This window comes from Theropithecus gelada, chromosome X (genome assembly GCF_003255815.1).
Source record: "Theropithecus gelada isolate Dixy chromosome X, Tgel_1.0, whole genome shotgun sequence".
NCBI classification, from domain to species: Eukaryota; Metazoa; Chordata; class Mammalia; order Primates; family Cercopithecidae; genus Theropithecus; species Theropithecus gelada.
In genome coordinates, this window is record NC_037689.1 from 37815232 (window position 1) to 37832213 (window position 16982).

The 16982-nt window shown below is 43.4% G+C and overlaps 1 protein-coding gene across 1 annotated transcript; it reads left to right on the forward strand.

Annotated features, from left to right (window-relative positions):
* Positions 1-2628: 2628 nt before the first annotated feature.
* Positions 2629-7685, forward strand: MAGEB17 (MAGE family member B17). The gene is made up of 2 exons (XM_025373338.1): positions 2629-2915; positions 5467-7685. Exons 1-2 carry the CDS (start codon positions 2743-2745, stop codon positions 6524-6526), a joined length of 1233 nt encoding a protein of 410 aa, XP_025229123.1. The 5' UTR covers positions 2629-2742; the 3' UTR covers positions 6527-7685.
* The last annotated feature ends 9297 nt before the right edge of the window (positions 7686-16982 follow it).

Here is a 16982-nt window from a genome sequence, read left to right on the forward strand (position 1 = left end):
TTCCTTCCTTCTTTCCTTCATTTCTTCCTTTTCTTTTCCCTCCCCCTTTCTCTCTCCCTTCCTTCCCTCCCTCCCTCCTTCCCTCCTTTTCTTTTCTTTTCTTTCTCTTTCTTTCTTTCTTTCTTTTCCTTTCTTTCTCTTTCTTTCTTCCTTTCTTTCTTCTTTCCTTCCTTCCTTCCTCTTCCTCCACCCCTCTCTTTCTCTCTTTCTTTCTCTCTCTTCTTTCTTTCTTTTCTTTTCTTTCCTTTTCCCCCCCCCCTCTCTCTTCTTTTTCTTTCTTTCTTTTTTTCTTTCTCTCTCTCTCTCTGTCTCTCTCTCTCTCTCCCTCCCTCCCTCCCTCTCTCTCTGTCTCCCTCTCTTTATTTTTTTTTCTCTCTCTCTGTCTTGCCATCTCTCATTCCATTGTCTGAACCAATTAGAGAAAACCACAAAATTCCCTTTGTAGAGCTCTATGTGATCAGTTTCTCACAACCACAGACCCAGAGCATGAATAGCCAAATGAGGAAGGAAGTGTCAGAGTTAATAAATTCTGCCTTTTAGGCAACTATTAGTACTTACCTTACTTGTCATGCCCAATAGGACCACCAAATAAACAACTGTCATTTGTGGTGCACAGATTAGCAGTACCAACTAACACTGATTTAATTCACCATTATTAAAAATGGTGTCCACTCCAGACAAGAAGTAAAGGAACCATGACTCTCTGGCCTGTAGTCAAAGGCAGGGGAACGTTCTGAGAACTTACTGTACATCACTGTGAGTGGTCAAACTTGTCATAGGGGCTCATATTAATTAGGAAACATGTTGGGGAATGCCATGGAAAGAAAAAAATAAACTTTCTTGCTAACCATCTGCAAGTATTGCTTTTTTTTTTTTTTTTTCTTGAGATGGAGTCTCACTCTATCGCCCATTCTGGAGTGCAATGGCACAATCTCGGCTCACTGCAACCTCCACTTCCTGGGTTCAAGCAATCCTCCTGCCTCAACCTCCCGAGAAGCTGGGATTACAGGCACCCATCACCATGTCCAGCTAATTTTTGTATTTTTTCAGTAGAGACAAGGTTTCGCCATGTTGACCAAGCTGGTCTCGAACTCCTGACCTCAGGTGATCCACCCACCTCAGCCTCCCAAAGTGTTGGGATTACAGGCTTGAGAGACTACACTCAGCAAGTATTGCTTATTTAAAATAAAACTATTCCCATACTGTCACACTCATCTCAGCCTGAGACAGACCTTGTGTATCTTAATTCACTTTTCTTCTCCCTACTCCAAATTGCATATCAAGTAATAAGAAGAAAAATATTGTGTACAAACTACTGGTTTGGAATACATAGCCAGAGCAATAAGAATACAAAAATAAATGAGAGCTAAGAATAAGGAAAAGAAAGAGACAATACTCAGTGACCACATGATCATCTACATATGTGATGTCAGATCACCTGAAAAGATCAGGGACTCACAAAATCATGTGGCCCCCACCCTTCCTTGGAGAAAGCCAATCTATTAGAACCGAAGTTACAGCAGAGGCTAAGTCTGGCTGGTGAAGAAATGGAATAGACCAACTGGCTTTATTTGGACCGCCCACCACTTGTCCTGGGCCCCCTGCCTTGAGCTACAGCTTCCTGATCTCTCATCACTTCAGGGCAAGGAGCCATTCTCCACAAAGTCTGCGGAAGAAAAACTGTTCAAGAGATTGCAGGGATTTTGGCATTTCCCAGGAAGCCTTCAATTAACAAGACAGGAACCAAGATGTGAAGCCCCATGTAGGAGGGCTGAGGATACCATCATCCCAGAATATTGGAGGTCCAACAGAGACCAGCCTGTGGCTGCTCTCAGACTTAGAGGGTCACAGGCAGGGCTGAGACTGAGCGTCTCCACAATTATCCTTCAACGTTCTCAGAAGCATGAGAGACTTCAGGAAGACAAACTCAGGTCAGTAGAAGAAGGACTGTGAGCTTCTGATAGATACCGAGGTGATGACCCTGAATGAAGAATAAAGGAAGGAACAAGCCAGAACAGTGGGGTCCCATAGAGTCCTGCCCTGGCTGACAGCCCTTGTCATTCTGGAATAGTCGTTGGTGAATTTGGCTCATCCTGATTACAACTCTGTAGTCTCAGGAAGGTGAGAACCTTGATCAGAGGTGAGCAGCCTCAAGTCCCATGAGGATCAAGTTCCAGGACTAGTCAGGTGTCAAGGTGAGGAATTTCAGGGAGGAATTAGAAAACCACACATCCACACTAGAACAGAGGAAGACACAAAAACTCTTACCTCCACCAACCCACATCTCCCCTTTCCCGCACTGCCGCCGCCACACCATCCCATCCCCACTCCTGCCACCCCATCCTTACCTCTCCTGTGACTTGGGATGCCCAGGAATAGCTGTCAGGTTTAGGTGGCTGTCATTTCAGCCTGGAGGGTCTCAGGGAAGGGAGAAGCTTGGTCTGGTGGGGGCAGCCCCAGCTGTGCATAGTGGAGCCCCAGAAACTGACTCGAATCAAGGTGAGGACCCTGAGTGACATAAGGGAATGGTTATCAGCAAAAAATAAAAACAAAAGTAAAAAAATGCTTAATCTTGTCAGTCATAACAAAGACCTCAGCTGAGGATCCCCTTTTTTCTGCTTAGATGCTCTAACGAGGGTAGTGACTCTGTCTAAAGGCAAAAGCACAGTTCAGCTGAGGGAGGAGAACTGGACACTCACTGGAGTCCCGGAGAGGACACTGAGTACACTGGAGAGGACTTCTATGCAAAAAGGGGCCCTAAGCAGAGCCCCGCCCCTGGGCGACCCCGCAGGGACTTGGTTGGATGTGGCTCACTCCGACTTCCGCGCGCCAGGGAAGCTGCCGGAAGGTGAAGATCTTCATCTGAGGGACGCCACCTCAGGCTACCAGAACCCCAGGACTGGTTGGGTATCAAGGTAAGGACCCCGATCGTGGACTGAAAGGCCCACCTGCACGCAGCCAAGGTGACCACCCTGTGTCCCCCAACCTCCGCCCCCGGGCACCCACCTCCCTCAGCCGCGGGAGGCTCCAGTCAGGCTGTGGCGCTGATTTCTGAGAGGGTACCAGGGAGGGGAGGGTTTGGTGTGAGGGTGAGGCTCCGATTCTGCAGAGGGATGGACACCTAGGCCCTAATCGAAATGAGGCCCCTGATGCTGATGAGGAGACCTCTCCCAAACACAGGAGGCCCACGAGGTGGGCGTGGTAGCGCACACCTGTGATTCCAGTGCTTTGGGAAGCTGAGGCGGGAGGATTACCTTAGCCTAGCAGTTCCAGACCAGCCTGAGCAACAAAGCAAGACCCTCTTTCTCCAAGAAAGAAAAGAATAAAAACTAGCGGGACATGGTGGCCGGCGCCTGTGGTCCCAGCGACTCGGGAGGCTGACGCGGGAGGATCGCGAGAGCCTAGCAGATCGAAGCTGCAGTGAGCCATGGTCACGCCATGAACGTGGCGACAGACAGAGACCCCGTGTCTGTCACAAAGAAAAAAAAAAAAAGAAAAAAGCAAGAGAGCCAGGGAGAGCCCGAGAGCCAGGTTTCTGCTGCCCTGTTGTCAGCTCTGGGAGACCCCGTGCAGACATAGCCAGACTGGGCATGCCCTGACTTTCCCTTTAGCAACTTTGGGACGTGAGACCTTGGGCCTGGACCTGGCTGACTTAGGTCAGTGAAGCGACCTGAGTCGCGTCCCAAAGAGTTGGAGGTCCCACCCTGAGGCAAGTTCAGAACCCTGAGGTAGAGCAGTGGGGTCCCCTAGAGTCCCACCCCAGCTATCACGCCTTGAAGGCCCTAAACAGCCTTGAGAGGATGTGGCTTACCCTGAATGTACAAATCTGATGTCCCATTGAAGCAAGGACCTTGCTGTGAAGGGTGCTGCCTGTGATGAGCTGAGGATGGAGTCCCAGGACTGGTCAAGTAGCAAGGTGAAGATCCTGAGCCCTCAGTAGACAGGGCTGCACAGAGGGTGTCAGCAGAGGAGGGCTTTGGTTGCAAGACTGGCTGCCCCAGGTCAGCAGAGAAAGGAGTCCCAGTCTCTGTGGGGAGTGAAGGTAAAAAAAAATCCTGCATGAGGAGGGAGGAAAATGACCACTCCAAAACACAGGAGAGGACATAAAGTCTCAGCTCTGCTGTGCGCCCTGGGAAACCATGGGCAGAGCCATTAGCATTTGGTGATCCTGGTGTCCTGAAGGAGTCGGGGTGGTGTCTCAGAGAAGTGGCTCTTTTGCACCAATGGGCGAGGCCCCATTCATGGCAGGATAGGAAGGAGGACTTAGTCCCTGGTGGGAGTCAAGGGGAGAACACTGAATGAGAAGAGGGAGCCCCTCCCAGGGAGAAGTAGACCACATAGAGCACCACCCCTACCCTCACCCCTGGGAGACCCAAGCACGTTGGCGTGGTGAGTGGCATTTCCTCCCAGGGCATCTCAGGGAGGTGAAGAGCCTGGGTAAAAGGGACAGCCTCAAGACAGCTGCTGGAGGTTGTTAAGCTGTTGCCAGGAGTCAAGGTGAGGACCCTGAGGACCGAGGGGACCACCCATGTGTAACTGCGGGGCCAACACAGAAAATCTCCGCTGCTCCCAGTCTTGGGAAATGATGAGCATTTGTGGCCAGCTGAGGTGACCGTCACTACTTCCTAGGGGTATTTCAGAATGGAGGGGCTGGTATGAGGGAATAAGTCTCAGGTTAAGACAGGAGTGTTTTCCAGGTAGTGATGGGAGTCAGGGTTAAGACTCTGAGTGAAGGCTGAGGAGAGCACTCACCTGGATCTGGGAGCACCACAAAGTCTGGCTTCCCTCTCAGGCCTGGGAAACCCCGGGAGAGGGAGTCGAATAGAGGGCCCCTCACTTCTAGCCCATGGGGGCTCAGGGTGGACAGGGCCTGGGGCTGAGGCTGGAGGAATCTGGTGGGCTGAGGGACATGTCTCATATCCTGCCTAAGTGAGGACTAACAGGCCCACCGAGCCCAGAACATCAGAGGCTCTGAGAGTCCAGACCCTGCTACCAGTCCAGAAAGGCCATGAACAGAGGTGGCTGGAGGGGACTCATGCTTTCTTTCCCCTTGGGGTGGGGGCGGGGTCTCAGGAAGGTGAGGGCCTTGACCTGAAGGGAAGGGCCTCAGATAGTGAGGACCCTGAGGAGTGTGGAGCCACTGGCCCCAAATTAGTAAGAGGACCTCAGGATCCCTCCCTATGTCAGAGGTTTGAGGCCCCAGACAGGGATGTCAAGCCCAGATGCCTCAGTTTCCCCTCAGAGGAAACAGAGAAGTGAGGATCTTGGTCCCAGGCAGGGCTGGCAGGCTGCAGGGCAAGGAGCACTGTAACTTCTTCCCCAGGGTCCCCAGGGGACAGGCTGCCCTGGAGAACAGGAGCCAGGTGGGGCTGTGGAGCAGAGTCCTCAAGGACACCTGCATGGGGGCCTCCTTAAGGTGATATCTCCCCACTGAGGGGCTCACGCCCTCTGTTCCTCCTGCTCCAGGTGCCCACCTCCTGCACCCTCTTGCCTGCTGCCCCTGAGCACAGTCATCATGCCTCGTGGTCAGGAGAGTAAGCGCCGTGCCCGTGAAAAACGCCGCCAGGCTCGAGGTGAAGACCGATGTCTCAGGGGTGCTCAAGCCACTGCAGCAGAGAAGGAAAAGCTGCCATCCTCCTCCTCGCCTGCATGCCAGAGTGCTCCCCAGAGCTTCCCCGCTGCAGGCATTCCTCAGGAGTCCCAGAGAGCCAGCGACCCCAGCTCTCCTGCTGCAGCTGTGTCACTCACAAGTTCTGAGGAAGGTGCCAAGGGCCAAAAGGGGGAAAGTCCCAACTCCTTCCATGGCCCGTCCTCCTCTGAGAGCACAGGAAGAGATCTTCTGAACAGGAAGACGGGCGAATTGGTGCAGTTCCTGCTCAACAAGTATATAAGGAAAGAGCCCATTACGAGGGAAGCCATGCTGAAGGTTATCAACAGAACATACAAGCAGCACTTCCCTGAGATTCTCCGGAGAAGCACTGAGAACATAGAGGTGGTCTTTGGCCTCTACCTGAAGGAAATGGACCCCAGCCGTCAGTCCTATGTGCTTGTCAGCAAGCTGGACTTTCCCGATCAAGGAAGCTTGGGCGATGATGGGGGTTTTCCCCAGAGCGGGCTCCTGATGGTTCTCCTGAGCACCATCTTCATGCATGGCAACCGTGCCACTGAGGAAGAGATGTGGGAATGCCTGAATGCATTGGGGATGTATAAGGGTAGGAAGCACTTCATCTATGGGGAGCCCCAGGAGCTTGTCACCAAAGATTTGGTGCGAGAGGGGTACCTGGAGTACCGGCAGGTGCCCAGCAGTGATCCTCCACGCTGTGAGTTCCTGTGGGGTCCCAGGGCCCATGCTGAAACCAGCAAAATGAAAGTCCTGGAGTTTGTGGCCAAGCTCAATGATACCGTTGCCAGTACCTACAAGTCCCAGTATGAGGAGGCTCTGAGAGAGGAGGAAGAACAAGCCAGAGCCAGAGCAGCAGCCAGGGCTAGCGCCAGGGCCAGGGTTAGCAGGTCCTCTCAGCCGTAGTGAAGTCTCAGGCAATCCTCACTAAGAGCTTGAAAAGGGCTGTCCACCATCTCAGTATTTGGGGGTGAGGTGGGGCTAGAGGGAGCCCAAGACATGTGTCTTTCTCGTGTTCTGGTTATTTGCAAGCCACTTGTAGATTCCCTCTTTTTCTTCTATGTCTACCGTGTGTTCCTTTGAAAGAGATTGACTTTGATTCAGAATCTAAATTCGTGAATTAGGTGCCTCACAAAATTATTGCTGTTTATCACATTGAAGAGTGATGTTCTTGTATTTTGTAAAATGAATTGGAAATTTTTACTTATTAGATTGTGATCTAGTGCAAGAAGAAATAGCAATGGAATAGGGATTGGCTTTAAACTGTGAAACAACCAAACGCTGCATCAGTTGGGATTAGAAGATGGTGGGAAAAAAGTGTCACTTGATTGGCAACCTTTGACATTTAAAAATCTTATTTCTTTAAGTCTTTTGTTGTGATCAAATAAAAAGCTATATACTCACAGTTGCTATGTGTATTCAAGAATGTTGGAGAAGTTAAATCATCATAAAGGAGAACACTTGTTCACTGGCTCTTTTGTTCCTTGTGCTAGGCAGTTCTTGTGTTGCTCTAAAGGCATACCTGAGACTGGGTAATTTCTAAAGAAAAGAGGTTGACTTCGCTCACGGTTCACCAGGCTGTATGAGCATGGCACCAGCAACTGCTTCTGGGGAGGCCTTGGGGAGCTTTTTCTCATGCCAGGAGGGGAAGAAGGTGCAGGCATGTCACGTGGCAACAGTGGGTGGAAGACAGCCAAGCAGAGCGGGTATGGGAGGTGCCACATGCTTTCAAATGACCAGATCTTGTAAGAAGTCACTCACTATGGCCAGGGCACCACCATGCCATGAGGGACCCTCCTTAATGGTCCAAATACCTCCCACTGGGCCCCACCTCCAACACTGGGAATTACATCTCAACCTGACATTTGGAGGGGACAAACATCCGAATTATATCATTCACCAAACATGAATTGAACATCTGCTCTTTGAGAGTCTTCATGCTAGTTCTGGGAAAGCACAGACAAAGAAGACTCAGCCCCTCACAATGATATTTTAGAATCTGAGAGCAGCTCTCCTATTAGGAACACGGTGGGGTTGGGGGGCGGGGCGGAAGAGACACATTGGAATACCTACGGGGCAATCAAGGGACTGGAGAGGAGGGAGGAGATTCAAGATAGGATCCTCCCCCCATTGCCCCTCCCCTACTATAAATGCCCTGGGACAGGGCAGGCTGGGAACTTGGGACACTGCCAGTCCCTCAGTAGGAGGGCATTTCAAGTTAGCCTGCCTCAGGGGAATGAGAGAGTTAATACACAAAAATCTTCACTGTCATTAGAGAGTAATCCCAGCTACTTGAGTGGCTGAGGCACGAGAATCACTTGAATTGGGGAGGCAGAACTTGCAGTGAGCTGAGATCACACCACTGCATTCCAGCCTGGGCGACAGAACGAGACTCTGTTTCAATAAATAAATACATAAATAAAATAAGAATTGATGAATTTACTTTCTTATCATAATGAAATATATCCAAAGAGTCGGCATTATGATTTATGAGAAAATGCTAGCAACATCCCTATTAAAACGAGGACAAGGATAGTTTTTATTACCGTTGCTGTTTAACTTTTAGAACAAATTTTAGCCAAAACAATTAGACAGAAAAATAAATCAAAAGTCGTAAAAACTGGAAAGGAGTGAGTCAAGTTGTCATTTCTTATGGATAAAAGATTTTGTTTTGCTAGAAAACCTAATAGAATGAACTAAAAAAAGTTACAAATAATAGGAAATTTGAGTACGTTTCTAGGTATAAAGTTAATATACAGAAAACAATAGCTTTCACACAAATAAACAACAACTAATCACAAGATGTACTGGAGAAGCCAGGCACAGTGGCACACATGGTAGTCCCAGCTACTCCAGAGGCTGAGGCAGGAGGATTGCTTGATCCCATGAGTTTGAGTCCAGCCTGGACAATGTAGCAAGACCCCATCTCTAAATATATATACTGGAGAAGACCCTACTTACAATAGCCACAATAGCCAAAAAAATGAAATGCCTGGAAATAATAAGAAATATACAAAATGTATATAAAGAAAATGTTTAAAGGATCTTGAGGGATAAAAGAAATATATACTATATCCTTGGATAGAATGACTCAATATCATAAAAATGTTGGTTCTCTCTAAATTAATCTATAAATTTAGCAGATCCTCAATAAAAATTCTATGGACTTTTGGGGAAAATATAGAAGTCGAATCTAAAGTTTTTATGAAAAAATTAACAAGCAAGAAAACCCAGTAAATCTCTGAAATGTAAAAGTTCTAATGGGGGGACTAGGTCTATCAGATATTAAAATGTTGTAAAAGTATAAAAGTATTAAAAGTAATGCATGAGTATAGGGATCAGTTGAACACATGAGAAATTTCAGAAATAAATCTAAGTACACATGATAATTTAGTAGATGATAAAGACAACATTTTAAATCAGTGTGGAAAAGATGGATTGACTAATAAACGATGCTGGAACAACAGGGTAGTATCTTTAAAAATGTATTTTGGGGCCGGGCGCCGTGGCTCATGCCTGTAATCTCAGCACTTTGAGAGGCTGAGATGGGCGGATCACGAGGTCAGGAGTTCGAGACCAGCCTGGCCAACATGGTGAAACCTCGTCTGTACAGCCAGGCATGGTGGCACGCACCCATAATCCCAGCTACTCAGGAGGCTGAGGCAAGAGAATCGCTTGAACCCGGGAGGCGGAGGTTGTAGTGATCCGAGGTCACACCAATGTACTCCAGCCTGGGCAACAGGGTGAGACTCCATCTCGGTTCTTTACAGCATATCTCACAAATATAAGTAAATATGAATGTGCACTATTCAAACATAAATAAATATGACAGAACATGTATGTAAATAAATGCCATGCAACATGCAAATATAAATAAATATAAACATGCACTAAACTTTTAAACAAAAAACTTGGTACTACAAAAATACTAGAAAAAAACAGAGTCCTTTAAAAAAATATATAGTGCATAAAGCCATTATAAGTAATGCACCACTTTAAAAAGACAAATACATGCAAAAATATTTTCATGGCAACAAAATGCCATAAGCAAAATCAAGAGACCAAAGGATTATTTTAACTTTTATAATATTCAAAGACAATGTCTCTAAATATATCTTCTAGATGACAAGAACAAAAAGATAAAATCACTGTAAAAGATGAAGAAAGAATATCAGTTAGCTATTGCCATAATAATGCTGAGTAACAACCCATCCTTAAACTCAGTGGCATAAAAAAATAAGCATTTATAGGCCGGGCATGGTGGCTCACGCCTGTAATCCCAGCACTCTGGGAGGCTGAGGCAGGCAGATTACTGGAGGACAGGAGTTCCAGACCAACCAGGCCAACATTGCAAAATCCCATCTCTACTAAAAATAAAAAAATTAGCTGGGCATGGTGGCTCACGTCTGTAGTCCCTACAGAACACAATCCCATTTACAATAGCCACACACACAGACACACACACACACACACACACAAATAAAATACCTAGAAATACATCTAACCACGGAAGTGAAAGCTCCCAACAAGGAGAATTACAAAACACTGCTGAAAGAAAGCATAGATGACACAAACAAATAGAAAAACATTCCATGCTCATGGATTGGAAGAATCAATAAATGGCCACAATGTTCAAAGCATTATACACATTCAACAGTATTCTTATCAAAATATCAATGTCATTTTTCACAGAATTAGAAAAAAACTATTCTAAAATTCATATAGAACCAAAAAAGAACCTGAATAGTCAAAGCAATCCTAAGTAAATGAAACAAAGCCGGAGGCATCACGTTACCTGACTTCAAACTACACTATAAGGCCACAATAACCAAAACAGCATGGTATTGGTACAAAAACAGACAAGAAGACCAAGAAAAAGAATAGAAAACTCAGATATAAAGCTGCACAGCTACTATCATCTGATCTTTGACAGTGCTAACAGAAACAAGCCATGGGGAAAAGGACTACCTAGTCAATAAATGGTGCTAGCATAACTGGCTAGCCATATGCAGAAGAATGAAACTAGACCCCTACCTTTTACCATATGCAAAAATTAACTTAACATGAACTAAAGATTTGAATGTAATACCTCAAACTACAAAAATCCTAGAAGAAAACCTAGGAAATACCTTCTTGATATAGGCTTTGGCAAATAATTTATGGCTAAGTCCCCAAAAGCAATTGCAACAAAAACAAAAATTGACAAGTGGGACCTAATTAAACAAAAGAGCTTCTGCACAACATAAGAAATGATCAGCAGAGTAAGCAGGCAACCTACAGAATGGGAGAAAATATTCACAAAATATGCATCAGACAAAGATCTAATATTTAGAATCTATAAGGAACTTAAACAAATCAACAAGCAATAAACAACCCCATTAAAAAATGGGCAAAGCGTATAGCCAAGACAATCCTAAGCAAAAAGAACAAAGCTGGAGGCATCACGCTACCTGACTTCAAACTATTCTACAAGGCTACAGTAACCAAAATAGCATGGAACTGGTATAAAAATAGACACATAGACCAATGGAACAGAATAGAGATCTCAGAAATAAGACTTCACATCTACAACCATCTGATCTTTGACAAATACGACAAAACAAGCAATGGGGAAATGATTTCCCATTTAATAAATGGTGCTGGGAAAATTGGCTAGCCATATGCAGAGAATTGAAACTGGACCCCTTCTTTACACCTTATACAAAAATTAACTCAAGATGGATTAAAGACTTAAATGTAAAACCCAAAACTATAAAATCCCTAGAAGAAAATCTAGGCAATACCATTCAGGAGGCATGGGCAAAGATTTCATGATGGAAACGTCAAAAGCAATTGCAACAAAAGCAAAAATTGACAAATGGGATCTAGTTAAACTAAAGAGATTCTGCACAGCAAAAGAAGCTATCATCAGAGTGAACAGACAACCTACAGAATGGGAGAATATTTTTGCAATCTATCCATCTGACAAAGGTCTAATACCCAGAATCCACAGAAGCTTAAACAAATTTAAAAGAAAAAAGCAAATAACCCCATTAAAAATGGGCAAAGGACATGAAAGGACACTTCTCAAAAGAATACATTCATGCGGCCAACAAATATATGAAAAAAAAGCTCAACATCACTGATCGTTAGAGAAATGCAAATCAAAACCCCAGTGAGATACCATCTCATGCCAGTCAGAATGGCGATTATTAAAAAGTCAAAAAACAACAGATGCTGGTGAGGCTGTGGAGAAATAGGAACGCTTTTTACACTGTTGGTGGGAATGTAAATTAGTTCAACCATTGTGGAAGGTAGTGTGGCAATTCGTCAAAGACACAGAACCAGAAATACCATTTGACCCAGCAATCCCATTACTGGGTATATACCCAAAGGAATATAAATCACTCTATCATAAAGATACATACACTCGTATGTTCATTGTAGCACTATTCACAATAGCAAAGACATGGAATCAACCCAAATGCCCATCAATGATAGATCGGATAAAGAAAATGCCATGGTGGCTCATGCCTGTAATCCCAGCACTTTGGGAGGCTGTGGTGGGTGGAACACTTGAGGTGAGCAGTTTGAGACCAGCCTGGCCAACATGGTGAAACCCCATCTCTACTAATAATACAAAAATTAGCCAGGCATGGTGGTGCATGCCTGTAATCCCAGTTTCTTGGGAGACTGAGGTGGTTAGAATCGCTTGAACCTGGGAGGTGGAGGTTGTAGTGAGCTGAGATCATGCCATTGCACTCCAGCCTGGGTGACAGAGTGAGACTCCGTCTCAAAAAAAAAAAAAAAAGAAAGCAAATGTGGTACATATATACCACGGAATACTATGTGACCATAAAAAAGGAATAAGATCATGTCCTTTGTAGGGATATGGATGGAACTGGAAGCCATTATCCTCAGCAAGCTAACAAAGGAACAGAAAACCAAACACACCACATGTTCTCACTTATAAGTGGGAGCTGAACAATGAGAACACGTGGACACAGGGAAGGGAACAACAAACACTGGGGACTGTCAGGGGGTGGGGGGAGGGAGAGCATTAGGATCAATAGCTAATGCACGTGGGGCTTAATACCTAGATGATGGGTTGATAGGTGCAGCAAACCACCATGGCACACATTTACCTATGTAACAAACCTGCACATCCTGCACATGCACCCCGGAACTTAAAATGAAATAAAATAAAATAAAAATAATTATTAAAAATGGGCAAAGGATGTGAACAGATGTTTCTCAAAAAAAAAAAAAGACATACAAGTGGCCAAGAAACATATGAAAAAAATGCTCTTCATCACTAATCATCAGAGAAATGCAAATCAAAACCATTATGAGATACCTTCTCATACTAGTCAGAATGGCGATTATTAAAAAGTCAAAAAATAACAGATGCTGGCAAGGCTGTGGAGAAAAGGGAACACTTTCACACTGTTAGTGGGAATGCAAATTAGTTCAGCCACCGTGGAAAGAGCAGTTTTGAAATTTCTCAAAGAACTTAAAACAGAACTACCATTCGACCCAGCAATCCCATTACTGGATATACACCCAAAGGAAAATAAATCATTCTACAAAAAAGACACATGCACTTATATGTTCATCACAGCACTATTCACAGTAGAAAAGATATGGAATCAGCCTAGGTGCCCATCAACAGTGGATTGGATAAAGAAAATGTGGTACATATACACTATGGAATACTAAGCAGCCATATAAAAGAACAAAATCATGTCTTTTGCAGCAATATGGATGCAGCTGAAGGCCATTATCCTAGCGAACTAATGCAGGAAAAGAAAAGCAAATACCACATGTTCTCACTTATAAGTGGGAGCTAAGCACTGAGTACACATGGACATAAAGATGGGATCAATAGATACCAGGAACTACTGCGGGGGGCGGGGGCGGGGGGCAGCGAGCAAAGGCTGAAAAACTACCTATTGGGTACTATGCTCACCACCTGGGTGATGGGATTATTCATACCCCAAACTTCAGCATCATGCAACATACCCATGTAATAAACCTGTACATGTACCCCCTGAAGGTGAAGTAAAAGTTGAAATTGTATTTTTTAAAAAAGAAATAAAATTATGGTGACCACTAAAAAAAAAGAGAGAGACTATTTCTATTAACACTGTTTGTCCTATGCTAATCTCTTGCTGATTTTGGTAATACACCCTGAATCTCAAGTTTGTCATCTATCACCTTCAAAAACATATTTCTATCTTGTGCCTCTGAATTCCTTTCCTCAATGAAACAAAATAAAGACACCTAGTATATGATTGATGGTTTTGGTAACAAAATTTTAAAATTTCTTTCATTTTGATCTCACAGATTAGATTTAATCTTTGACCAAGGTTTCTCAATCTTGCCACTATTGATATTTTGAACCAGATCATTCTTTGTCATGGGGGACTGCCCTGTGCATCATAGGTTGTTCAGCAGCATCCCTGGCCTCTACTGATTAGATGCTTGTACCACTCTCCAGTTCTGATAACCAAAAATATCTCCAGACATGGCCAAATGTATTCTGGATGGCAAAATCACACGTTCAGTCTTTGATTTTTTATATTCAGGGGTTTCTTAAAGATTTGATCATAGCTTTTGGCATTAGATACTGCCAGGAAAATAGTTTGACTTCTTCAACTAATAAGTATAGTTTGAGAAGTTGTCAAAGAAAATACCACAGCATTTAACAGAAATGATCAATGACAAGGTTACATCTTAACCAGGCACCTCCTGAACAACTGATAAGTGCAAGCTAAGTAAGTTATTTTATTATTGCCTACATTGTCAACCTAAGGAAAATCCTTGTTCTTTATTTAAGGACATCACATTAAAGCTATTTTCTGTTAACTGTAGTGAAAAACCACTTCCAGAATGGTGGTATAAGAACATCTGAAAATTCACTTCTACATAAAAAGTTCAAGCAACACTGTAAACAAACTAGACCTAACATACCTCATCCAACGAAATCAGAATACATGTTCATGTCAAGTGCACATGGAGCATTGTCAAAAACAGACCATATGTTGGGCCACAAAAACACATCTCAATAAATTTTTTAAAACTAAAAATTATACAAAGTACATTCTCCAAACACAGTGAAAGGAAATTAGAAATCAATTAACAGAAGGAAATTTAGGAAATTCATACACTTGTAAGAACTAAATAACATACTCCTAAATAACCAGTAGGTCAAAGAAAACAATCACAATAGAAATTAGAAAATATTTTGAGGTGAATGAGAACGGAAATACAACATACAAAAACTTACGAGATACCGCTAAAGCAGTACTCAGAAATTTACAGTTGTAAAGGCTTATATTAAGAAAGGACAATCTCAAGTTAATAACCTAATCTTCCACCTCAAAAATTATCAAAAGAAGAGCAAGCTAATCTCAAAGCAAGCAGAAGGAAGGAAATAATAAAGATTAGAACAGAAATAGATGAGAGAGAGAATAGAAAAACAATAAAGAAAATCAATGAAACCAAAAGTGGGTTATTTAAGAAGATCAATGAAACTGACAAACCTTTAGCTATACAGACCAAGAGAAATAAGGAGAATACTCTAAAACCAGGAATGAAAAAAAGGGACATCATCACTAACCTTACAGAAATAAAAAAAAATTATAAGTATATTCTATGAACAATTGAACAATTATGTGCCAACATATTAGCATAGCCTAGATAAAATGGACCAATACTAAAAAGACAAAAACTGTCATAACTAACTCCAGAAATGACTGAAAACTTAATAGACCTATTAAGTAGGAGAAAGAGATTGAAATAATAATAATAAAAACTGTCTACAAAGAAAAAGCTCAAGCTCAAATGTCTTCACTGGTAAATACTACCAAACATTTGAAGAAAAAGTAATGCCAACTATTCATAAACCCTTCCAAAAAAAAAAAAAAAAAACAGAAGAAGGAACACTTCACAACTCATTCTATGAGGTCCTGACACTAAAACCCGAACAAGATATCACAAGAAAAGAAAAATAAAACTATAGACCCATATCCCAAATGAATATAGACACAAAAAAAATCCCAACAAAATACTAGCAAACTAAATCCAGCAACATACAAAAAGGACTATACACCATGACCAAATCTAACCTATTCCAGGAATGCAAACTTGGCTTAACATGTGTAAATTAATTTAAGACATTATATTCATAGACTGAAGGACAAAATCCACATGATCATCTTCATAGATGCATAGAAAGCATTTGACTTTCTGTTCCTGTGTTAGTTTGCTGAGGATGATGGCTTCCAGTTTCATCCATGCCCCTGCAAAAGACATGATCTCATTCCTTTTTATGGCTGAATAATATTCCATGGTGTATATGTACCACATTTTCTTTATCCAGTCTATCATTGATGGGCATTTGGGTTGGTCCCATGTCTTTGCTATTGTAAATAGTTCTGCAATAAACATACGTGTGCATGTGTCTTAATAGTAGAATGATTTATATTCTTTTGGGTATACACCCAGTAATTGAATTACTGGGTCAAATGGTATTTCTGGTTCTAGATCCTTGAGGAATCGCCACACTGCCTTCCATAATGTTTGAACTAATTTACATTCCACCAACAGTGTAAAAGCATTCCTACTTGTTCTCACTCATAAGTGGGAGTTGAACAATGAGAACACATGGACACAGGGAGGGGAACATCACACACCGGGGCCTGTCAGCGGGAGGGGGGTGAGGGGAGGGAGAGCATCAGCATCAATAGCTAATGCACGCAGGCCTTAAAACCTAGATGACTGGTTGATAGATGCAGCAAACCACCATGGCACACGTATACCTGTGTAACAAAACCTGCATGTTCTGCACATGTATCCCAGAACTTAAAGTAAAAAAATAAAAAATAATTCTTTTTAAAAAAAGCTGGGCGTGGTGGCTCATGCCTGTAATCCCAGCACTTTGGGAGGCCGAGGCAGGTAGATCACTTGATTCATGAGTTTGAGACAAGCCCTGCCAAAATGGCAAAACTCCATCTCTACTAGAAACACAAAAATTAGCCAGGTGTGGTGGCGCGTGTCTGTAATTCCAGTTACTCGGGAGGCTGAGATAGGAGAATCACTTGAACCTGGGAAGCAGAGGTTGAAGTGAGCCAAGATTGCACCACTGCACTCCAGCCTGGGCGACAGAGTGAAAACTTGTCTCAAAACAAAACAAACAAACAAACAAGCAAAAGAAAAAGCATGACAAAATCTAACACTTTTTAAAAATTAAATAAACACACTTAACAAACCAGGAATAGAAGAGAACTTCCTCAGGCAAATGAAGGGCGCTTATAAAAAACTGACAGTTAAATCATATTTGATGGTGAAAGTTTCTGCTTAAGATGAGAAACAATACAAG